The sequence below is a fragment of the Pelodiscus sinensis genome, chromosome 16, assembly GCF_049634645.1.
Source record: "Pelodiscus sinensis isolate JC-2024 chromosome 16, ASM4963464v1, whole genome shotgun sequence".
NCBI classification, from domain to species: Eukaryota; Metazoa; Chordata; order Testudines; family Trionychidae; genus Pelodiscus; species Pelodiscus sinensis.
This window is the reverse complement of record NC_134726.1, coordinates 34,888,539-34,912,839: the sequence shown is the minus strand read 5'-3', so window position 1 is coordinate 34,912,839 and position 24,301 is coordinate 34,888,539. Positions and strand designations below refer to the sequence as shown.

The 24,301-nt window shown below is 45.7% G+C and overlaps 1 protein-coding gene across 4 annotated transcripts in view; it reads left to right on the top strand.

Moving 5' to 3' along the window:
* Positions 1 to 24,301, top strand: part of CACNA1H (calcium voltage-gated channel subunit alpha1 H) — a 572,675-nt gene that overhangs the window by 366,544 nt on the left and 181,830 nt on the right. For all 4 annotated transcript variants that reach the window (XM_075899793.1, XM_075899790.1, XM_075899792.1 and 1 more), the window contains exon 7: positions 3,079 to 3,394. In XM_075899793.1, the coding sequence (XP_075755908.1) occupies positions 3,079 to 3,394 (316 nt within the window). The remainder of the gene's footprint in view (positions 1 to 3,078; positions 3,395 to 24,301) is intronic.

Sequence of the window (24,301 nt, the reverse complement as noted above, 5' to 3'; positions counted from 1 at the left end):
CTATGTCTTTCTGAGTTGATTACTGACGTCTGCAGAGGACTGGGGGAAAGGGGCTAAGCCAGGAGGGTATAACTGTTTTATAATCTTAAGCTCTGAGCATTAAATTCAGACTTTGGGGGGGGGGGGGGGGTTGCAAGGGATCGGGACAGTCCCTAAAATCTCAGGGCTTCTAGAGATGCATCCAGTCAACAGAGCAAAGAATGACTAGGAAGACCGCTGCAAAGAAGACAGTTGTGGAGACCCTGTTATTGTATGGGTTCATAGAAAGGAGTGAAGAAATCTGTATGTAGTTGATCTCCATTATCTGTCTAGTTCCAAAGAAAATCTCCGTCTGCGTGGTTGGGCCTGGGGATGGCTGAGACGGAAATCAGACTTTTCAATTTTCCATTGTAGGCAAGAATTCAGTCCTTGCCCCTTCCTCAGGTGTTCTGAGCAGACTCCTAGAGTTCCCCAACTTTTAGTCATCCGTATTTGCCAATGGTCTCCTACTATGGTCCAATATTAAAAGGCAGACTCTCTATGCAAGTCTCAGAGGGGTCGCCGTGTTAGTCTGTGTCTGCAAAAGCAACAAGGAGTCCTGTAGCACCTTAGGCTATGTCTACACTGCACCCTTCTGTTGGTAGAGACAATGCAAATGAAGCGCTCATTAGCATTTGTCGTGCTGTCATTTGCATATTCTCTGCTGATGCTTTTTGAGGAAGAGGTTTTTGCGCAAAAAGAAACAGTGAAGATGGGGCCATTTTGCACAAAATCCCTTTTTTGTGCAAGATCCCTTTTACCTCAAAGGGATCCTTTGCCAACAAAAGGGTGCAGTGTAGACGTAGCCTTAGAGACTAACAGATCTAATAATTAGGGCATCAGCTTTCCTGGGTAAAACCCACCTCATAGATAAGTTGGAGTAGAGTTTACAGAGGCCTGGGCATATATGGATGACAAACAAAGGAGGTACTTGAGCAAATGAGGCCAATCCAATCAGGGTGGAAGTGGCTCATTCACAGCAGTTGGTGTGGAAATGTGGGTCTCAAGGGAGGGGGAATTGCCTTGGTAATGTGTTAACCAGTTAAGAGCCTTATTAAATCCTAAACTGATAGTATTGAATTTGTGCAGGAATTCGAGGTCAGATGCCTCCCTTTGTAATTGGGTTTTGAATTATTTTGTAAAGAAATGGCTCCTTCTAAATCTATTACTGAATGTCCAGGGAGGTTAAAATGTTCCCCTACGGGTTTATGTGTTACCATTCCTGCTGTCTGTTTTGTGTCCATTTATCCTTTAGCACAGAAACTGTCCAGTTTGACCAATATACATGGCAGAGGGGGTCCAATGCTCTATAAATGTCTAATAAAATCTGGTTGTAAAAAATTAGGCATGGAGAATACATATTAGGTCTTCTAATTTTCCCCTACCTGCAGGGTCTATTCTCCAGTGCTTTTGTCCATTCTGCCTTTAAATGTTGCAAATAGTAAGAATTCTGGACATTCCACAGCAAGGTGATTCCAGGGTCTACTAACCCTACTGCCTAGGAATGCTGTTTGTAGTCTCCCCCCTCTCCCCCCCCCCCAAAAAAAAAAGTGATGCTACTCCTAGGCTGTGTCTAGACCTCATCCCTTTTCCGTAAAAGGGATGCAAATTAGACACATCGCAATTGCAAATGAAGCGGGGATTTAAATCCCCCCCGCTTCATTTGCATAAAAATGGCTGCCGCTTTTTTCCGGCTCAGAGCTTTGCCGGAAAAAAGTGCCAGTCTAGACATGGATCTTTCGGAAAATAAAGCCTTTTCCAAAAGATCCCTTATTCCTCTGGCTTTCTTTGTCCTCTGGACAGTCAAGTTTGGTGCACAGTGGAGTTTGGCCATATTGCACCATGAACTAAGGGTTAGAGTGGGCACATTTTGGGAGGGCACCAGGAACTCTGGAATAGGAATGGTTAGACTTGGGCCCACAGAATGTAGATATTGGAACCCTGAGTTCAACTATTTCTATCCTGGAGTTACAAATGAGTGTACACGCTCAAGCCCTAGGGTAGGAAGGTCAGCTAACTTGAGGTCTACTAATGCTGGGCTTACACTGCAATGCTGATACCCTGGATAACCTCCTTTGCTTCACTCCATTCTCTACCATTCTAAGACTGTTGGTTTAGAATAATAACACTTTTCACTCCTGTTCACTCAGATCTTTTTTTTTTCATTTGAGATTCTGCCACTTTTCCCCCATGCTCTGTCCAAATTATATAGCCCATTTGAGAGAAAAGCAATCCTCAATTCCATGCCAAAATCAGCATCTATCAGGCCATGGCATCTCCTTCTGTTGAAACAAATCGTGGTATAAGACACTCAGGCTATGTTTACAATGGGAAGACTTGGCGACAAAAGTACTGTTGACATGCAAATGTTGCCAAAAGTGAAAACCAATTAAACAGTGGGTTTTTTTTGCCTCCCATTGTTGACATTTCATGGCCACATTGCTAGCTCCCCGTCCACAAATAGAGCAAAGCATTGTGGGTCAGCATCCCACAGTGCAGTATTGTGGGAAACCAGAGCTGATCCCTGTGTTTCTTGGGATTCCCTCGTAGCTCTGAGAGCTCTCCGTGTCAAAGCAGTACAACGGTCTCTCCAGCCTTCCCCTGCAGCACCAGTCTGCCTACTCCTGTGTTCCTAGCAGGGCAAAACAGGAGCATTGCAGTGATTTGCTCTTTGTTTGTTCCCTAAATGGAGCAGCTCACTCAGCCGCCAAATAGCTTGAAAGGGGAGGGGATGCATGCTTGCAGGGCAGCAGAGATCACAAAACACTGAGCAAAGCTATCAGGCCTGGCATTGTGGGATACTGGCAGAAGTTTGTTCTCTTGACAAAACAAACCGCAGAGTCCACACTGTCTCTTTGTGCACAACAAAAGGGGAAAAGACAAAAGTCTCTCACAGGGTTGGAAGTTTTTTGTCACCAAAACTGGGTGTTTTTCCTGATCAAAGTTGCATTGTGGTGTAAGTGCTCTCACTGTTTTGTCACCAAAAGGCCGGTTGCATGTGACAACACATGCGAGTGTAGATAAGCCCTAACCCTCTGTCATCTGCTTCTTTCTCGTTAGGACATACAACCTTACTTCCCTGAAGCCGTATTACCGGACAGAAGAAGGGGAGGAGAATCCGTTCATCTGCTCGTCCCACCGGGATAACGGCATGCAGAAATGCTCCAATATCCCAAACAGGAAGGAGGACAGGGTGGAGTGTACCTTGAGCGTGGACTCCTACAACCAAAATTTGTATAACCCAGATTTCAGCCACAGGAATGCCTGCATAAACTGGAACCAATATTACAATGTATGCGAGGCAGGGGATTTAAATCCACACAATGGAGCTATTAATTTTGATAACATTGGCTATGCCTGGATAGCTATTTTTCAGGTAGGATTTTACAACTGTTTGCTTTGTCTTGTTCCCCTTCCCCCCGCCCATGTTGCTTGGAGGATTTTTGACACATGTTAGTTGAAAATGGATTTTGCTGCAATAGGATGAAACTGGTAAATAGATGGGATGTGTCAGGTAAATGAACCAAAGAATAAACTGTGTGCCTTTTGGAGAGAGGCAAACTGTGACATTTATCAATATATTTTCAAAATGGAAATGAAGGTTTCTGATCGCAGAAGGGGTTTTTCCATCAAGCAGACAGTGGCATAACAAGGTTGAGTGGCTGCAAACTGAAATTCAGTAAATTCAGGCTAGAAATAAGACACACATTTTTAATGGTTAAGTTCGTTAAGCAATGGAGCTACTTACCAAGGGGATGTGGTGAATTCTCCATCACTTGAAGCCTTTAAATCAGGATTGAACGTGTTTCTAAAGAAATACCCTCTAGTCCACCCACTAGATTTGGGCTCAATCCACGTATTAGTGGGTGAAATGTTCTGGCTTGTTATACCAGTGGTCAGATGGGTATAGCCCTGCCAGGATACAAAATGTGTATCTGCACCCACATCTGTATCTGCAAAAATGAGCCACGGATACCTGCATCCACATCTGCGGATGCAGATACCTGCCTATATGAAACAGAAATCCAACAATTTGCAGGGTTCTAGATACAAAATTTGTATCACCATCCACATCTGTGTCCACAAAAATGAGCCGTGGATATCTGCATCCATACCCACGGATATAAAGCAGATATCTGCGGATTTGCCGGGCTCTACAGATGGGATGGTCTTCTCTAGCCTCAAAATCTATAAAAAGATATATATTCAGAAGTTCTCCTTCTGCAGTCATTTACACCAGTGCAAAGTGCATCTAGGTTGGGATGGGAGTGTTTTATATTCACCATAAATGTTTAAATGGTTACCCATGATGCAGTGAAACAGATAATCAAGTCCCTGGCAGACTGGTCCCTGAAGTCAAGAGTAATAGAGCATAAATTTTATCGTTTTAACTTTCACTTCCCCTCTTGTATTATCTCATGCACATCTGAGCCCGAGCGCTCTTTTTCTCCAAATGAGTGCTCTAGTTTGAATTAGGAATATCAAAGTATAATAGACATCTCTTCTGAAACAAGCAGTTTAGCTGAGTTCTTTGGTGTGAGTTTCTGTGGAGTCTCGCCAAAAATAATACCAATCTGGGGAATAAGGTAACAAGGGTCAGGCTGAAATTGTTTCCCACCCCGTGTATATAAATTGTGGAAGGAACGTGGATTTTCTACACACAAGTTGCACCACTGTAAGCAGTACAGCTTTGTGTGTGGACAGAGTACATCAGTGTAAACATGGCTTACATGTGCAAGCTGAACTGAGGACAGGTGTATACTCGACCTGGAAGGTCGGCTTAACTCCAGCATCGTAAATAACATAGCTGGAGTCGATGTACCTGAAGTCACGCTCGGCACCGTCTCTACAGTGGGAGGCTGATGGGAACAAAAGCTCCTGCTGACTTCCCTTACTCCTCGCAAATTGAGCAGTACCGGGCATGCCCTCGGCATTCTGTTTAGTAGATCTTTATTAGACCTGCTAAATTGAATGCCCAAAAATAAGTCTAGACGTGGCCCGAGGCATGTCCTGTTTAAACCACAGTATGCAATTTCGTCTTTGAGGTGTGCCATCTAGGCTGGCCAGGATTGTACTGAGGACCTCCAGGGCTAAAACTAAGAGCTTGCTCCAATTTGAGGGGCTATAGCAACCCTTATTCTCTGTGCATCAGCACACAGGCAGACTATGAACACGTTTGTGAGTATATTACACATGCACACAGCTGCATCCCTGTAACTGAACTGAACCCTTAGTTAAACTAGTGCAACTTTGTATGTAAATTCAACCCAAAGGAGGAATCACTTCCAATCTCAAAAGCAGTGACTACTAAAGAGATTACGATGCAGGAATCAACTGATTATCTTATCACAGAGACCTTCTTTGACAATAGTTTCAAAAGGGTAGCCATGTTAGTCTGCTTCAAGCAAAACAACGAGGAGTTTCAAGCAAGTTGCAGATGGTGTGTGCTTATCTCACGTTAGCTAACATATGGGAACTAACACAAGGTGAAATCCTAGATCAGTGTTTCCCAACCCGGGTTCCGTGGAACCCTGGGGTTCCGTAGACCGTCGTCCTGGCTTCCACGAGAAATCGTGGAATAAATAAATAAATAAAAAGTCTTACAATGTAATCTGACGCATATATATATATATATATATAACAGCTCTTTACAAATAAATGTTCTTGACAATAATTTAGCAGTAATTGAATTGCGCTCCCCGATGTCAACTGTTTCTGGCCAAGCAAACATTTTCATAGGTTCCTTGGGATATGAAAAATTATTTTAGGGGTTCCTCCATGGGAAAAAGGTTGGGAATCACTGTCCTACATGGTTATTTTCACCTGGTGTCCCATAGTTTTTGCCTTGAGCTACTGAGACACAACAAAGCTGAGAAATATTGTCTCTTCACTAAGAGTTGACCTCATGTCCATTACCGAATACGAGCTAACACCGCCCTTTCCCTAGTGAAGACTTACCTAAAAAGCAGTTGTTGTGCTGTCCTTCAGAAGTCTCCAGAGCCCTAAGCCTACAGAGTTGTAGCAGTGGTGATTTCACAGCTTGTTCTCTTCTCCTCTTGAGGACTTTACTGCCGTGTTTTGCTCCCCTTCACTGCGTGTAGCATGCTGGCTTGTATCTTACATAGCTGTGCAATGTTTGGTAAAGAATGCAGAGTCCTTGCTGAAGGGGTAAGACGAGATGGTTCCAGTGAGACTGCGGGGAATATTGCAATGAAGATTGGCAAGGCATGTCATTATTTTTAGCCGCTGCATTGTAGTTTGGTGACTGATGTAAGAAAAGGTTAAATCGGAGAGTAGTGAGAAGAGTTGGGAAGAAGTAAGGCTGATGGGGTGAAGTATTCACACAAATATTCATGAATAGGTGAACTTTGTTGCAAACTTTGTGCTCACATGGTCCTTCTACTTTCTGGCATGCAGGAATTTCCCAATGGTAGGATCTTTAGTTCCTCTCATTGGTGTTCTTCAGATTCTGCCACTAGTTTTTTTTTCTTCTACTTGGTACCCTTTTGATTATATTAATTCCTAATAATTGGCTGTTGGCATTTGTAATTGAGGTGATTTTCTTTTCTAAATTTCGCCTCTGTTCTTCTGTTCTCTTAGCATTCTAAGACACCCCAGCTCCCAAAGAAGACAGGCCGATCTGCATATGTTGTTTGCTTTCAAATGCTGTCCCAATGGCACGTCTTGAGTTATGTTACCACTGCTATCTGTTGCTCTCATGCACCCAGCAAGGCTTAGATGAGTCCCAGACCTCTGCTATGTTAAAATCGCATTGGTACCCACCTGGAATGAATGTTTCAAAATACGAGCTGCCTTCCTGACTTTTAGTGTTCTTGATTGGTGCTGTGTGGTGCTGGAAAAAAGGGGGAGTTAAAAATAAGAACGATAGCCAGGTCCACCAATGTGCTGTCACCTTTGGCATCTTCCTTTTCCAACAGGAGGTTAAGCACTTTATCAGCGCTTGTTTGGCATGGCACATGTGATCTCTTATGGCTTCCCATCTGTAAGTGGTGGCATTGTTGCAAAAAAAGAGGGGAGAGGAGTAAAGGCCAATTGAGTGCGGAAGTGCCATGCACATCAGTTCAAAGTGACCACATGTGTGTGGAGGCGTCAATGCTGGGAAACAAGTTGTTCCTTCCACTTGGTCTCGGGAGCAAACGCTATCCCAGACGGAGCGTGTAGCGTTCACCTCGGAAAGAAAGCTCAGCCCTCGAGCAGGATGGTTCCAAGACTTGAATTGATTCCTTTGGGATAACAGATGGCTGGTACGGGGGATATAGATCATTGTGACATCCTGCTGTTCTGTACTGGGAGCTTTGTGTTTGGTTTCAGCCTCACAATTCTATACCCAGCCAGCTCTCTTCTGGAGTTGGTTTCCATGTAGTGCCTTCGCTTTGAGCTTTTAGAAATAGGAAACAGTGTTACTTGACTGGCAAAGCTGGCCATCAAGGTGACTGCTTAAGGGGGCTATGAAAATATGAATAATATTAAGCATTATCTAAGTCATTACATACTCAATCAAAACAACTGTTGGAAATCAGCGTCCGTTAAATTCTCATTACAATTTCATCCGCTAATCATGATGGCCCAGGCCGGACCTCCAGGGAAAGTCCTGGCAGTTGCAGGAATACGGCTGATGTTTTTAGAGGGCCTCGCACTTCCCTATAATTGTCCCAGCTCACTGAATAGGAGGTGTTCTACCGCTGAACGTGTCATCTTTGGGGTGAGACAGATCCAAGGTCCTGCTCACTTCTGGCCAATCATTTTGCTTTGTTTGCAATGGTGATAGTGAAAGGGTAACCTTGAGGTATGGGCAAATTCCAACTGGGGTAACTCCAGATTCAGATCCATCACCCTCCTCGGTTTGTAGTGTAGCATGTGATACACGATTGGACAGCTGCTCTTCCCTCTCCTAGAAGTGCCCGTGTTGCAGTAGGTAGCCAAGTGACCTCTCTACTGAGAAGGGTTTGGAGAACCTGCGATGTGACAAAGCAAAAGCAATGTCAACACCCCAGGGGGACCGGTAAGTTAGACCCACATTTTTAATGGGATGTAGGCATTGCTCCACTCTGAGTGCGATGCCACGCTGACGTAAGTCATCTTCGGAGGTGAGCTTAGGCAGTTAGCATAGTAGAACGTAGCCACAAAAGGAGGGCTAGCCACTCCAAGTACATACCTCTCCGTGACCCCGTGAACCAACTCAGCGCCCCCTCCTCCTATACGCCGACGTGGCTACTGTCCGTGCCTAGTGACAATCAGGCTTGTCTCCTTGTGCAAGGAATTACACCCCCACCTTGAAGTGTAGACATGGCCCAAGTTTCTTGACTGTGTCTCCCCGTGAAGGGTGTGCACAACTACATGTCACAGGGAAGTGCCGGTTTCATTCACACTGGGGTCTACCCACCTGTGCCAGAAAGACTCTGGCGGGGGCACAGCGGGGCCTTTCCCCACAGCTTCCTCCATGTGGGAACCTTTCCCCAACACTGGAAGAGGGAGAGCCTCCAGCAGCAAAGGGCAGCAGGATACCACACTGCAAAACCGCAGTGTAAATGTGGGAGGTGCTGCGTGGGAATGCAGATGGCCGTGTAGGATGTATACCCTCCCCCCTACTCCGAGTTCATGTGTGTCTTTACTCACCGAGTCACATCCTCACTAAGGATGTTAAAGACTAGTCGACTAGTCAACTAGAAGAGCATTTGCTTATTGGATAGTTTTTTGACTAGTCGATAGGCATTTCCGCATTCCTCCTTTGAAATGTACGAGAGCCCCCACTGGAGCTCTTGTACATTTCAAAAGAGGAATGCGGAACTCTGCGTACAGCCCGGGTACAGCGGGATGTCCCACTGACTCCGGGCTGTGCGTGGGTGCCTTCTTTGAAATGCACAAGAGACCCCAGTGGGGACTCTTGTGCATTTCAAAGTCATGGAGCCCGGGATCAGCGGGGGACTCTTGAGACCCGTACACTGCATGCCGCTAGGAGCCCAGGGTCAGCTGGGCTCTGGGGAAATGCCACGGATACGTTGTTTAAAGGGACAGCCGTCGAACAGCTGATCCTTGGATCAGCTGTTCGGTGGTTGTCCCTTTGAACCACACATCTGCTGAATTCAAAGAGGCATCTGTGGAGAGCCTGGGGTCAGCGAGGAAGTCCCCAGCTGACCCTGGGCTCCTAGCAGCATGCAGCGTAGCATGAAGCCCAGGATCAGCAAAGGACTCTGAGTCCCCCACTGATCCCGGGCTCCATGGCTTTGAAATCCACAAGAGCCCCCACTAGGGACTCCTGTGCATTTCAAAGCAGGCCAATGCCCCTTGTATCTCAGAGTCAGCAGGACTTCCCTCTAGCCCCAGGCTGCATGCGGAGTTCCGCATTCCTCCTTTGAAATGTACAAGAGCCCCAGCAGGGGCTCTTGTACATTTCAAAGGAGGAATGCAGAAGGAGGAATGCATTTCAAAGGAGGAAATTCCATCAATTAGTCGACTAGTCAGTTAACCACATTTTAACATCCTTAATCCTCACTGTCTACATTGCTATTTATACCCATGCTAGGGGGCATGCAGTGTACCTGGGCTATACATAGTTGTAAAGAGGGTGCTGTGTAGACCTGCTTTGGAAAGCCCAGGCCCAGCAATGCAGGGGGGTGGTCGGTAGAGAGAGCAATTGCAATTGTCTCGGGGCCTGGAGATTCAAAGGATCCCAGAACTCCTGGCCGCTGCCTCCAGGTGCCTTTTAATTGCGGCCAGAGCGTTGCTCTGCTGCTCCGTGCAGCTCTGAGGCTACGTCTAGACGGCAGGTTTCTTTCAGAAGAGGCTTTTCCGGAAGAGATCTTCTGAAAAAACTTCTTCTGAAGGAGAGCGTCCACACTGCCAAAGCGCATCAAAAAAGCAATCTGCTTTTTCGACAGATAGCATCCCCACTGAATGGACGCTCCCTCGCATGTAAGCTGTGATTGGGCAAAATGGCCACCAGGGCACCTGTGCTTTTTCCTCTTTCCTCTTCTTGCGAGTGAACTCCCTCTTCCCCGTCCACACACGCCGTTTTCCAAAAGAGCTCTTTCAGAAAAAGGCTTCTTCCTTGTAGAAAGAGGTTTACCAATGTCGGAAAAAACCCTCTGTTCTTTCCATTTTTTTTTGAAAGAACGTGATTGCAGTGTGGACGTAAGTGACTTTTTTTGGAAAAAATGCCAGTTTTCCAAAAAAGCTCTGCAGTGTAGACATACCCTGAGGGCCGGGGTGACGGTTGGGCTGAGCAGCACAAAGGGCCCCCTGCTCTCAACCCCACCCCTTCCTCTCAAGGTCCTGCCCCTTCTGGGGGCATAGAGCCAGGCCCCTACACACACTTTGCCCTGGGGCCCACAGTGGCTGTCGGCCCTGCTGGGAAAGCTGTTAGGGAGGTAGGCTCCCAAGGCCTAGTTCCTGAAAGGTTTTTCAGCCTCTTCCTGCAGTGGCGGGGTTTGGTGGCTGAACCCTTTAGGCTCTGGGATTTAGCTCCTCAAAGTTGGCTTGCCAAATGTTTTCACCAAAAATCGCAAACATGGCAAAAAAAAAAAAAAAAACAGGCGACCAAACTTGTTGAGCAAACTTGGTTGAGGGGTGAAAAAAAAAAGGCGCTACACCTTTATGAATCCCTGCGCTCCTCACTTCCCCGCTCCCATGTCTGACACGGCCGGGGAAGATTGTCCCCGTCGGCCTTCCGTCCAAGAGAAACAGAAAATACCGGACATGTCCGGTATTTTCTGGGTTTTTTTACCGGACAGTGGCCAGAAAAACGTACTGTCTGGCCGAAAACCGGACAGCTGGCAACCCTAGCCTACAGCCACTTTTGAAAATGAATCTTGAGCTGATAGATCAGTCAGATCGGACTTTGCATCATGGAGGGGAGCCAGCCTTGATGCTGTTGAAAGTCTGGGCCCGAGAAACTCCAGCAACAAGACTCCAGACAGTGCTGATAACAAATTCACGAAAGATGTACTAAAGGCTGTGGCTGTATCCATGTGTCTGAGCAGATAATAATTCCTTATGTGATCCTTCAAATTATTCATGTTTTCATTCCCTTCATTTGTTGTGTAATAGGCTAATTCATGTATGTATTTGTTACGAAGGCACGTTCAGCGGCGAATTATGTGATCTAATTATCTTACTCCAGAATAAATGAAAGGAGATGGAACCTAAATTAACTGTGAGGTTTGGCATGATACTAAGATCCCTTTATTGCACATGAATTTCAGTTGCAACAATAAGAGCTGTAATTATGGGTATTGTACTGCAAATGATGAATTACCCACCTAACCAAAGTCTAATGTAATCTGAATTACAAATCCTGTTTCACAAAACACTGCCCCCATTTACACCAGACATTCCAGTACTGCGGGGCCTAAGCTAAATAAAAGCCTGCAGTGTCAAGGGAGCCGGAGTGTTGCTATGAGACACCGTGCGGGGAAAGGAAAGGTGATTTAGGCTGCTTTGCTCCACAATTGTTTGTATCATTTCATTTCCTACCTCAGGCGACAACACACAAAGATCACAATGGAGCCTTCTGACAAGACGGTATCCTCCAGGCAGAATTACACAGGCAACTGTTGGGGGGGGTCCGTGATATCCGTTCTAGGTAGGAAGGAATATAGGGCGCAACCTGTTTCAAGATGTCCATGAAGCACTGAGAAAACTTGAAAGGGTAAATTTTCCAAGCGTCGTTGAAGAGATTTAGTTAAACATGGGAAAGGAGTGTTGTGTCTAAGCAGTTAAGGAAGGGGACTTGCCAGGAAGTGGGTTGCTGTTTGTGACTTTCTCTCTGCCCTCTACATGATGCCTTCCACCGCAGAGGTGGCCGCATTTCAGTCCAGGGAGAAGCTTACATAACATTTAAGGACTTTTCTGGTTGGAAGGCTCTATGGAAATTAGTCATGCTGCGATGGGGCTCCATACCTTAACTTTTGGGAGCATTTTGGTTTCAGGCCCATCTCCAACGCAAGGGCCTAGCGCTTTTCTTGCGCCGTTTTGCCAGGAAGCTGCGTTAATCAAGTCAGGCACGCAGCCCATCACTAGTCCTTCACCAGAAGAAGGCTCCTGGGAGGAGAATCTCAGCGGAGGCTGTGATGTAGACTGCAGCTGTCATTTACAAAACCCGGTAGTGTGTGAAAGAGGCTTGGCCAGCGAGCAGTGCGACAAACATGGCCAAGAAAGGAAACACAGAATCACCTTCTCAGAGAAAAACGCCTGAAATACTGACTGGTATTAAAAGAGCTGTCAGCGGCAGCCAGAGTTCTGTGTTGTCTTGATCGCTCACCAAGGCAGGGGAGAGCTCTGGTCCTGCTGCAGCTGTATGTTACAGCTGGGAAGGGGAAGGCGATAAATGCAGTCAATAAATTTCGCCCTGCTCAGGAAAACGTGTGATAAGAGGGAGCCGATTTGGAGGGGGCAGTGTGATGCCAGCGGCACCTCATTTATTCCTCCGCAGAGGAGATTTCTCCGAATGACATAGGCCAATGGAAGGAGACTTTTCAGCTGAAAGGGCATGTGTGCCCACGAAGAATATATTCATTCCCTTTAGCTCCCTTATTGCTCCTGTCCTGTAAAAACCGCCAAGCACCCTGCAAATGTGAACAGAGTCACCAAAAGCCCCTTTCAGGCAGAAGTTGTTCTACTCATGTTGCGTATGGGGAAACTGAGGCACAGTGTATTTGTGTGACGTGTGTCTCACCTGCTGCTCCCCGTAAGATTCACAGAAAGCTGCGAGAGCATCGCACCTTTTAAAAAAATAAGCTCATAAGTAACATGCCCAAGACCCACCGTGAGTCAGTGGCGAAGCAAGGAATAGACCCCCCTCCCCCCAAGAAGTCATGTCTCCCAAGCTCTTGCTCTAACTACAAAGGCAGCATTCCCTGAATCCGTCATGTAAGAGACCACCTTCTCTTAGGACACCCTAAGGAACCCCTGTCTAAATGGAGGGGAGTTAACTCCAGGGGTTGAACAAGGTCATTTATGCCACCCCATGGGGTTTCGCTTGACGTGAATGGGAGTTTTGGCACTGAGTGGATTTTTCGCCTTCCTCTGTAGCATGGGGCACGGATCACTTGCTGGAGGATTCTCTGCATCTTAGGGTCCTTAAACCATTTGAGGACTTCAATATCTGAGATATAGGCGAGGGGATTATTCTAGGAGGGTGTGGGTGAGATTCTGTGGCCTGCATTGTGCAGGGGGTCAGACTAGATGATCAGAATGGTCCCTTCTGACCTTAAAGTCTGTGAGTCTATGAGTGGAGTCAAAGCAGTGTCAGGCTCATGCAGAGGGCTTCTTCAGCTGGTTTAGCTGCTGGTGCCTTCCTTTACATTTCTCACTGAGCAATTAGCTACTCCAGGCACAGTCCCAGCATGCCCAAGCAAAAAGCAGCCAAAGCTTCTGCCCAGAGCCGGAAAGTTATATGTGGCATTCCACCTTCTGAAATTCCCTCTCTGTTTTCAAGTGGAGAAGTTGTCTGTGTCCTCTGGCTTGTCTGGAAAGCAGCTGGGACGTTTTGAGAGCGATGGCAATTTAAAGAACTAATAATTCTTTTCATCACATCCTATAAATTCTGATGGAGAGCCCAAGAGATATAGTTCAGCTCCAGAATGTAAACACCACTGGATCTGGCAGGGTTTGGATCCAGGGTATTTGGTGCAGGGTGTTAAATGGGTCAGCCAAGAAAATTTGGAGTCAGATCTGGGTTCAGATTTCACACAGCTCCGAAAGCTGGGGGCATGAGCTTCGCTTGCACCATCTTTGCTAAAGTTTACGTGTGGTGAATGCTGCAAATAATAGATTTTCAGTCTGTTGACAACATTGAAAAACCACCAAAAAAAAGTTGGATCAGAACAAAATCAAAAATTAACTTTTTTCGGTAAATCAAAAAGTTGGGGTTAAATCAGTTTGGGGTGAACAAAATGGTTCATTTCCACCACTGGATTGTTCTGATTTCAACCAAATCTTAATGGTTCTGTATTTTTTAAATAAAATTAAAGGACATTTTGAAATAGAGTCATTTCAAGCCCAAAAATCAAAATGTTCAGTTTCAAAAATGTTGAAGCAAAATGGTCAGTTTTCGAGAAGCAGGGAGGGGGAGATCCAACTAATGATATGGTGAAACCAACTTAAATTTGCGATTTTGATTTCTGCATTTTTGCCAAACTTTTTGGCCGAAAACTTTTACCCAGATCCAGTGGAGTGGTCCCCCTTGATTTGAGTGTCCCCTGCTGTCCAAATCAAAGGGAAATCAGCTTGATTACACACACGCCGACTTGAAAAGTTCCTTGAGAAACTTTCTCTTGCTTAAGTATCAGAGGGGTAGCCGTGTTAGTCTGGATCTGCAAAAGCGACAAGGAGACCTGTGGCACCTTATAGAGTCTACAAGGTGTGTTGGAGCATAAGCTTTCATGGGCAAAGACCCATTTCATCAGATGCATGTAGTGGAAATTTCCAGAGGCAGGTATAAATATGTGGGGCAGAAGAAGGCTAGAGATAACGAGGTTAATTCAGTCAGGGTGGGTGAGGCCCACTTCTAGTAGCTGATCTGGAGGTGTGAACACCAAGAGTGGAGAAACTGCTTTTGTAGTTAGCTAGCCATTTACAGTCTTTGTTTAATCCTAAACTGATAGGGTATGTCTAGACTACATGGCTCTGTCGACGGAGCCATGTAAAGTAGTTTACTCGGCATAGTCAAAGCGAGGTTTACCGGAGCAGTTGACAAAGGCTTCCCTTGTCAACCGCGCCGCATCTAGACTGCCGCGCTGTGCCGGATCAGCTGATCGTCAGCACAGTGCGGTGGCCATTTTTATTTTAATGAAGCGTGGATTATTTAAATTCCCACTTCTTTGACTATGCCAAGTAAACTACTTTACATGGCTCCATCGACGGAGCCATGTAGTCTAGATGTACCCAAGGTGTCAAAGTTGTAGATGAACTGTAGCTCAGCAGTTTCTCTTTGAAGTCTGATTTTGAAGGTTTTTTTGCTGCAGGACGGCTGCCTTTAAATCTGCTACTGTGTGTGCAAGGAGATTGAAGTGTTCTCCTACAGGTTTTTGTATGTTGCCATTCCTAATATCTGATTTGTGTCCATTTATTCTTTTACATAGGGACTGTCCAGTTTGGCCGATGTATATAGCAGATACATGATGGCCTATATAACATTGGTAGATGTGCAGATGAATGAACCAGTGATGGTGTGGCTGATCTGGTTAGGTCCTGTGATGGTGTTGCTGGTGCAGATATGTGGGCAGAGTCGGCACCGAGGTTTGTTGCATGGATTGGTTCCTGAGTTAGAGTTACTATGGTGCGGTGTATAGTTGCTGGTGAGAATTTGCTTCAGGTTGGCAGGTTGTCTGTGGGTGAGGACTGGCCTGCCTCCCAAGGCCTGTGAAAGTGAGGGATCATTGTTCAGGATGGGTTGTAGATCGCTGATGATGCATTGGAGAGGTTTTAGCTGAAGGCTGTAGGTGATGGCCAGTGGTGTTCTGTTTTGTTAGTCTATAAAGTGCTACCAGACCATTTGTTGGGTTTTTTCCAGTAGTACAAGAAATTCCACTTGTGATGCATTGGAGGGGAGGAGCTAATTCAGTCCTAACCCATGCTGCTGTTTTTGCTGTGTAGACATAGTCACAGTTTGGATCTTGGGTGGGTTCCATATTGTCTTGGATTCCAATTTTTCTTGCTAAGGGAATTGTTCTGCGAATGCTTTGCCTTTCCACTTTGCTACCTTTTCAGACAGGTTTATGGCTCTCAGTTAAATACATTCCCAGTGCATACAGTACTTTACACAAACAAGGCATACCAAAGATAATTATCGTGGTAAATCAAACCTCATGAATATGTACTGAGATATGATTTGTTGTTATGGCCAGCATTCATCTACCATGGGTGATACTTGGGCTGGGAGACCAGGGTTTTGCATTATTTAGTGCAGAACAGATAAGGCAGCCCGAAAACATCCTGAACATCGCAGGAGTTGCTTTTGGCATCGTATTCTGCTGCTTGCCACCGAAGTTGGTAGCTCATCAGACTTGCTAACCATGGGCATGACTACACTAGAAAACTATTTCCAAATAACTAACATTGATTTAATAACTCCTGAAATAACAAAATCAAAATAGCGTGTCCCGCTATGGGGATCCCCCCAAATTAATCTGATGCAGGCTCTGTTACTGTGGACGCGCTACCTCGATTTACAGCCTCAGGAAGCACTGGGGAGTAATTAGTTGGAATGAGTCTGTGGAGTAGCTATTTTGAAATAGCGGCACCGGCACATCCACACCACTGTTATTTCGAAATAACTTTCAGAATTAGTGTTATTCCTCGAGGAAAGCAAGAGTACAGATCTCAAATAATGGGCTTGGTAGTATGGATGCTCCACTTATTAATTCGACCTAAGGGGGGGTTATTTCAAAATAAAGCCCTTATGTAGACCAAGGCCATGATTGCTACAAGGTTCAGCAGCAAAGGGAGACTGGGGCATTCACATTAAAGTGATGTGGTCAGTTTAGGGATCTAAAGTCCCATTTAATGGGTTAACCAGTTAAATTTATGTTTAGCCTCTTAACCAATTAAAGAGGGTGGGTGGTGCTCTGGACGACCGGTGCAGCCCCTGTCTGCGACTTGCCGGGCCCACTATAGACAGAGACTGCTCCGGTTAACCTTTCACATCCCTAGGTCAGCTATTCTGAAAATCAAAATGTACAGGCTGAAATCCATCCCCTACTGGTAGAAACCACGTGGAAAGGAGGGAGTGCTGTCAGCTGTGTCTTCACGGCAAGAAAATAAAGGGGGAAGTGTCCTTAACTTATGTGTTCTTAACTCAGTTTAAGGACTAACTTGGGGTAAAATAGCAGTGACAACATCGCAATTCAGCTTTTAACTTGGGCTAGCAGTTCAGGTTCAACCCCACGCTGCCTAGTAGGTTTGACCTGTAACTACTGACTGTAACTACTGTGTACAGATGTGGTCTCCTCACCTCAAAAAAGATATTTTGGCCTTGGAAAGGGTTCAGAAAAGGGCAACTAAAATGATTAGGGGTTTGGAACGGGTCCCATATGAGGAGAGGTTAAAACAACTGGGACTTTTCAGTTTAGAAAAGAGGAGACTGAGGGGGGATATGATAGAGGTCTATAAAATCATGAGTGGTGTGGAGAGAGCTGATAAAGAAAAGTTATTTATTAGTTCCCTAAATAGAAGAACTAGAGGACACCAAAGGAAATTAATTGGGAGCAGGATTAAAACTAATAAAAGAAAGTTCTTCTTCGCGCAGCGTGAAACCTGTGGAACTCCTTGCCAGAGGAGGCTGTGAAGGCTAGGACTATAATACAGTTTAAAGAGAAGCTAGATAATTTCATGGAAGTTAGGTCCATAAAAGGCTATTAGCCAGGGGATAAAATGGTGTCCTTGGCCTCTGTTTGTCAGAGGCTGGAGAGAGATGTCAGGAGACAAATTGCTTGATCGTTGTCTTCGGTCCACCCTCTCTGGGGCACCTGGTGCTGGCCACTGTCGGCAGACAGGATACTGGGCTAGAAGGACCTTTGGTCTGAACCAGGGTGCAGGAACAAACCCATCCCATTATGCAGAAAGAATAGCAAATATGGCAGGCGACCTGTTTGGCTTAGCAGAGAAATCTTCAGTGAGCTTAAGCACAAAAAAGATGCTTACAAGAAGTGGAAACTTTAACAGGTCACTAGGGAAGAGCATAAAAACGTTCGAGCATGTCGGCGTGTAATCAGAAAGGCCAAAGCCCAATTGGAGTTATAGTTAGCGAAGGGTGTGAAGAGGGACAAGAAGAGTTTCTGTAGCACTTTCCACAGAAAACGGGTGCTTTGCGAGACTCCCAAGTTCTAACGAGGAGGTTAAATACGTTTTGCAAAGTAAGATAAGCATCAAAATGCAGGACGAACTGCCTATTCAAAGGATATTACTCAGAAAGTAATAAAACTTGTTTGGGGGGGGGGGATTTGCTCGTAGAGATTATTTAACAGTGTGTGTCATGACAAAATAATTGAAATTATGAAATGGACTTGAAAAATATAGTTAGCGATTTGATTAGCTGCCAAGCACTCTACATAGGAAAAGTAATACTCCATTATTCACTGGTCAGAGCTTATTAGCCAAATCAATATGCCCATGAAAGGGCACAATACATAGAAAAAGGGCCTTCAGAAATGCATGCTAAAGGCCTTGTGAATTTACTGAGCGCATCATGGTAATTAATTAGCTCCCTCACTTTATGATATCATCAGAACTCGTCTTGAGAAGGTTCGTAAAATCCTCCTAGTGGAGTCCGTGAAATCGAGCGATAAGCGGTGAAAACCAGAGCAGATCACAGACTGTCCGTTCAATTCAGCTTCATGGATTTTGATCGAGGTACTCCTCATCTTGCACAAAAAGTACCCAGCATGTGCAGAGGACCGGCTGAATACAAATACATGTATTTGCAGCTATATGTAAATGTTGACTCATGTGTCAGTTCACATGATCCTGGCATGCAAGGATCTCAAAACATTTTGCAAACATTTAGGATTCAGTTCTGTGTTAGACCCTGATTCAGCCAGGCAAATATATGCTTAAGGACTTTGCTGAGTCAGGTCCTAAATATCTGAAATAAACAAGCAAGGGACTTGACTAAAGTATCGGAACTGGGAATAGAATTTAGGAATTTAGGCGTCTAGTTCTAGTCACCTGTTTGCCAGCATCCCTTTCTCCCTCCCCCTCCAAACATCGTAAGAGCAGCCCTACAAGTAAAGCTAGTTCAAGTAATTTCAAAAGTAGACTCTCCCCGTGTTTTAAGCTCTAGCATCAGGGATGAGGCCAGAATTTAGTATGCTGTGCACTTGGTACTTAGCTTGTAGGTTTTCTTTCACAAGATAATTTTTGCAAACTTCTCCATTGATTAGCAGGATTTCAAGGTTCATTTCTCTCCGCAACAGTCCATCTGGCACTCCCCATTAGTGCTTTATAATATACAGAGAAGAATTAAGTGTTTCAAAGCTAACATTGACTTTCCTAATTAATGGAACTTGTGTGTGTGGGGGGGGGGGGGTTCTTTCTCTCTCAAAAAGTGGCACTAAAGAGAAGAAAAACCTAGCCTCTGACTGGGATATGGCCAAGTCGCTGCATACATTTTGGCAGCACTCAGAGACAATGATTTTATGGTGGAATCTTGTAGATGAACTGTAAGAAACAATTCCGGAAAGAGAGTGAAAGTGATCTGGGGACCGGCCGGAGGGAGGAGGGGGGGGAACTGTAAACCATCTGTCACTGAATAGTAAGGAGGCCTGAGTTGATAGCTAATGGCTTTAATCTACATCTCCCTTATGCGTTTAGATCTCAAATCGTAGGCTGATTCTGTCTGATGTGAAAAGAAAGCCTGATTCTGCTGCCATGGGCACTGCTATAAATCTAGGGCATTACTACAGTTTAAACATAACGGGAGACTCAGCCCCAGGGTAACTGAAGCTCTGTCTTCACTACAAAGTTTTGCTGGCCCAGCTGCATCAGTGAAGGGTGTGAAAAACGCATAGCCCCTAGCCAATGGAGCTATGCAGGAAAAAACTGGGGGTAGACACATAGAATCCTTTTGCCCGTGTATCGCGTGTTCTTCCAGGAGGAGATTTAACTTCACCAACTCCTCCTTTCGTGGGTAAAAACTGCATCTGCACTAGAGGTTTAGCTTATACCACTATGGCTATGCCAGCAGAGTATTTGTAGCACAGACCTGCCCTATAGGAGGGCTTGTCTACATAGTGCTTTAATCTGCACCATTTTAGGCTGCACTTGCATAGCAGGCACTATGTGGCCCATAAGGACTGTAATGGAACCCTAAACGTTCCCCTGGCACATGCTGACATAAGGTTGTTTGGAACTGCGCTACATTAGCGCGCACTAGTGAGCTCTGAGTGCACACCAGCAAGATCCACGTGGGCCAGTTGTACGATGCGCTCCTGTGGGCTAGAATTCATACCCACTGGTGCAGACTAAAACCCTGTGCATTAAAGCCAAGAGAGACTTTGCTGAGTGCCAGCAGAATGTCACTGAATCACTTCTGAGGCAGGGCCTGGTGCAACGCGGAGTCAAATTGTGTCTTGCCATTCGCACTAGTGAACTTTTCCATCACGTCTTTGCACTGATGTGAGTGGAGAATCAGGCTCTAGGGCAGGGCTTCTCAATATGTGGCCTTCAGCCAATTTGTTAGCAGCCCGCAGTGCGGTTTGGGTTTACACGGGGCTCAACACGTGGCTTGCGGGTGGGAGCCAAAACAAAAAAAGGCGTCAATAGAACAACTTCTGTTGAGATACGTTTTAGTAGTTAAATTGCTGGACTGTCATTGCTCATTAAAAGTGCTGTCGTATGGGTGGAAATTGGGTCAGTATTGAATTTTACTAAGATCAGCAGAACTGACTTAAATGGGACCTGTGTGTTGTGTAGTCTTGCCTTAATCGTTGTGTTCATGCCCATCAGTGTGAAAGAAGCTATTTGCATATATTTGCATATATATTTGCATGTAAATGCAACCACACTTAAGTTGTGGCCCTCGGCAAGTGCTGTGAGTATCGTTGTGGCTCAATACCTCAAGCCTCGGGGCTTCCAAAGTGGAGTAGCCCTGCTGTAGGGTGTAAGTTCCTGGCACAAGAGGCAGGGCTTTCACGCCCACTCTTGGGGGTGCTGTTGGGATTTGGGTGGTTTAATCCACCCCTCACTGCTGCAAATAGATGCATGAATGGTACAAGCAGGCAGGGCGGTTGGATGGATAATCCCATTGTGATGGGTCAGGACCCCTTTGGGACTGTTACCCACTGTGTTGAGACCCCACTGAGCCTCTTTTCCCTGCCAGCATGGCCCCCCAGGACCCCGTTTTGTTGAGTCAGATATGTGAGCCTGCTGCAGCACAGACACAGGGTCCAGGCCTGCTGATGGAAAAGGATCCAGGGTTCCCAGAGCCTGCCACTGCTCCTGGAACCCCTGCCCCTTTAAATCACCATGCTGGTGGCTTTGAGGGCTGGACGGGAGGGGATGCGCTGCAGCCCGGACAGCTGTGGGCTGGCTTCCCTGATCCTGTCCCTTCTTCCTGATGCCCTGCCCCTTCCCAGAGCACGGATCTGCTCCCTTTCCCCCCCCCCCCCACTCCCATGGGCCTGGTGATGCTATTGGCTCCCCAGATGCTGACTCCTTCCCCCAGGAAATAAATTTTACACCGAGTTTATTAATAAATAAACATGATTTTGCTAAGGGGTAGGATTTAGGTGGTCATAAGAGAGAGCACACAGAACAATGTAGGTTACTAAACAAAATACAACAGAATACGCAAGCTACGCTTAATACGCTAAGGAAACTAGTTACATGTAATAGCTCACCCTCAAAGTTGTTCTAAAAAGCTTCTTTCACAGACTGAAAATACTTCCAGCCTGGGCCCAGTCCTGCCCCCAGTTCAGTCTTAGATGTTTCCAGCTGTCATCTTAGGTAGGGAAGCCAGGGAGAACTGGCGACCTAGATTACCTCACTCCTCACCCTTATATGAGTTTTGTGTAATCCTTGTGTTCTGTCTTAATTTTCCCTCTGCTCTTGTGGAAGAATACAACATCCAAGATGGAGCCCAACATCTGGTGACATGGTCACATGTCTTGGTAGGAGCCACCATAGTCCCTCCTTCCAGGCTTATAGAAGAAACAAGTCTGTTCACAAATCATTGTCCTGAGTATTGAGCCATTAAATTCCATGAGTAGCATGAATGGCCCTCACTTTGCATGACTACACATTAGTAATGCAGGTTTATACTTCGTATTTTTATCTTCAAGTACAGGAATAATTGTTGCATAAAATGGAAAAATCGTCTTCAATAGATTCCATCCTTTCCAATGATCTCTCACATGCAGTATCTCACAAAATGATACATGCATACGGAAGAGATTTTCCACAATAAATTGTCTCAGGAGGTTGTGGAGTCTCCATCACTGGAGATGTTTAAGAGCAGGTTAGACAGATACCAGTCGGGGATGGTCTAGATGGTGCTTGGTCATGCCGTAAGTGCAGGGTACTGGACTCGATGACCTCTTGAGGTTCCTTCCAGTTCTAGTTCTATGATTCTGTGATACAGCAACATCCCTTTTTGCCATATTCATAAGCATATTCCCATAAAGAATAAGGAATGTCCCATCACACCAGTGCCTGTCCTATAAGACCTTTAGCTGCCTACCATGACAGTCCCCTTTTCTGCCCAAGCAGGTTAGATTTCATAAGCCAAATCGCTTTCTGGTGTTCTGGGGGCAGTTTTTCTTTCCCTCTCCATCTGCAACGTATTGCAATTGGCAGCGCCCTGTGAGACTAACTTGCCAATCATCTTAATTGAATCTTTCAGCTATTTCCCTCCAGTGGGCGGTTGGGGTTTGCCGCGTATCTCGCACAAATCTTTTCCATCAGAGCAGAATTAGGAAGTGTGTTTCTTGCTGCCTTATCGCTGTTGATAAATAATTGCATGTTGCATTTAGGGGAGGCTTTGAACTGATACATTTTGGAGGGGCTGTTTTATACGTCTGTCTGTGAACGATTCTAACTGGAACTGAATGTAATTATTGAGCATGGACTGCGCGATTGCAAAACACAGGAAGAGGTGAGGCAGGTCCTGGGAAGATATTTAAAGGAGGGTTGGAGGAACAAATGGGCTTTGTGCCAACTGGATTAATCAAATTGGAGATGGGAAGTGAGAGGAGAATAATTTCCATTTAATAGAGTAGGTGATGTTACATTCACGGTGCCCGAGGGAGGAGTCAAAACCAATACAGTGCTGAAAGAGATCAGATTTGTAAGGGTAATATACAGTTTTCCTGACCTAACCCCCAAATGTTTTTGGTCTGGGGACATAAATAAGGAGTCATATCCTACTCTCCAAGGGGCACAGTCTCTCCAAAGCAATCTTGTGAAATGTAAAAGAATTTCTCCAGATTTACACTAATGTATTCTGGATTTTCCCTATGAATAGCTTTGTTTGTTGCAAAGGATGAACCTGTTTAGTTCAGTTTCATAAAACCCAAAATCCTAGGGTTGAAAGAGACCTCAGGAGGTCATTGAGTCCAACCCCCTGCTAAGCAGGACCAATCCCAACTAAATCACCCCAGCCAGGGCTTTGTCAAGCCAGGACTTAAAAACCTCTAGGGATGGAGATTCCACCCCCTCCCTAGGGAACCCATCCCAGTACTTCCCCACCCTCCTTGGGAAATAGTTTTTCCTAATATCCAACCTAGACTTCCCGCACTGCAACTTGAGACCATTGCTCCTTGTTCTACCATCTGCCACCACTGAGAACAGCCTCTCTCCATCCTCTTCGGAACCCCCCTTACTCATAGACTCATAGACTTTAAGGTCAGAAGGGACCATTATGATCATCTAGTCTGACCCCCTGCTCAGTGCAGGCCACAGAATTTCACCCACCCCTCTTAGAATAATCCTCTCACCTAGATCTCAGATATTGAAGCCTTCAAATACTTTGAAGGCCCCAAGATGCAGAGAATCCTCCAGCTGTGATCTGTGCCCCATGCTACAGAGGAAGGCGAAAAACCTCCAATCTACCCTGGAGGAAAATTCCTTCCCGGCCCCAAATATGACGATCAGCTAAACCCTGAGCATGTGGGCAAGACTCACCTTCAGGAAGTTGAAGGCTGCTCTCAAATCCCCCCTCACTCTTCTCTTCTGCAGACTAAAAAACCCTCAGATCCCTCAGCCTCTCCTCGTAAGTCGTGTGCTCCATCCCCCTCATCATTTTTATTGCCGTCTGCTGGTTTATCTAAACCAGTAATGGACAAAAGTCCAGGGGCCTGATTCTCTCTATAAAGGGGGAATTAAAATAGATGCAAATTCTGAATGAGTCCTTAGTGTAAATGATTGCACCTATAAGTATAGGGGCTTCTTTCCACTCAGACAAGCATCCAGGTGGCAGGCGCTGCTGTACCTAATTGATCAGAAAAAAGGGAGCTGGTGAGACCAAGATTTCTGATAAGATTTCCAGTGATTCCTGGTTCAGCCAGCTCAGGAATGCCCTTTCCGAGGGTCGGTCTTCATCCGACAGTGTCATATGCATTGTAAGACTGAATCCACAAGGAACCAGCCACGCCTCTCCATCGGCATCACTTGGTTTTGTAAGCAACTCAGCACTGTGAATCCTAATCACATCTCGACTGTTCTGGGAACTGCCGGCAGGTGGAAGGGGGAGGGGGAGTTTTCAGCCTTCTGCAACAGAAATCTGGTGTCGCGACTGAAAATGATGCATAATGCACGAGGGAAAAAACCT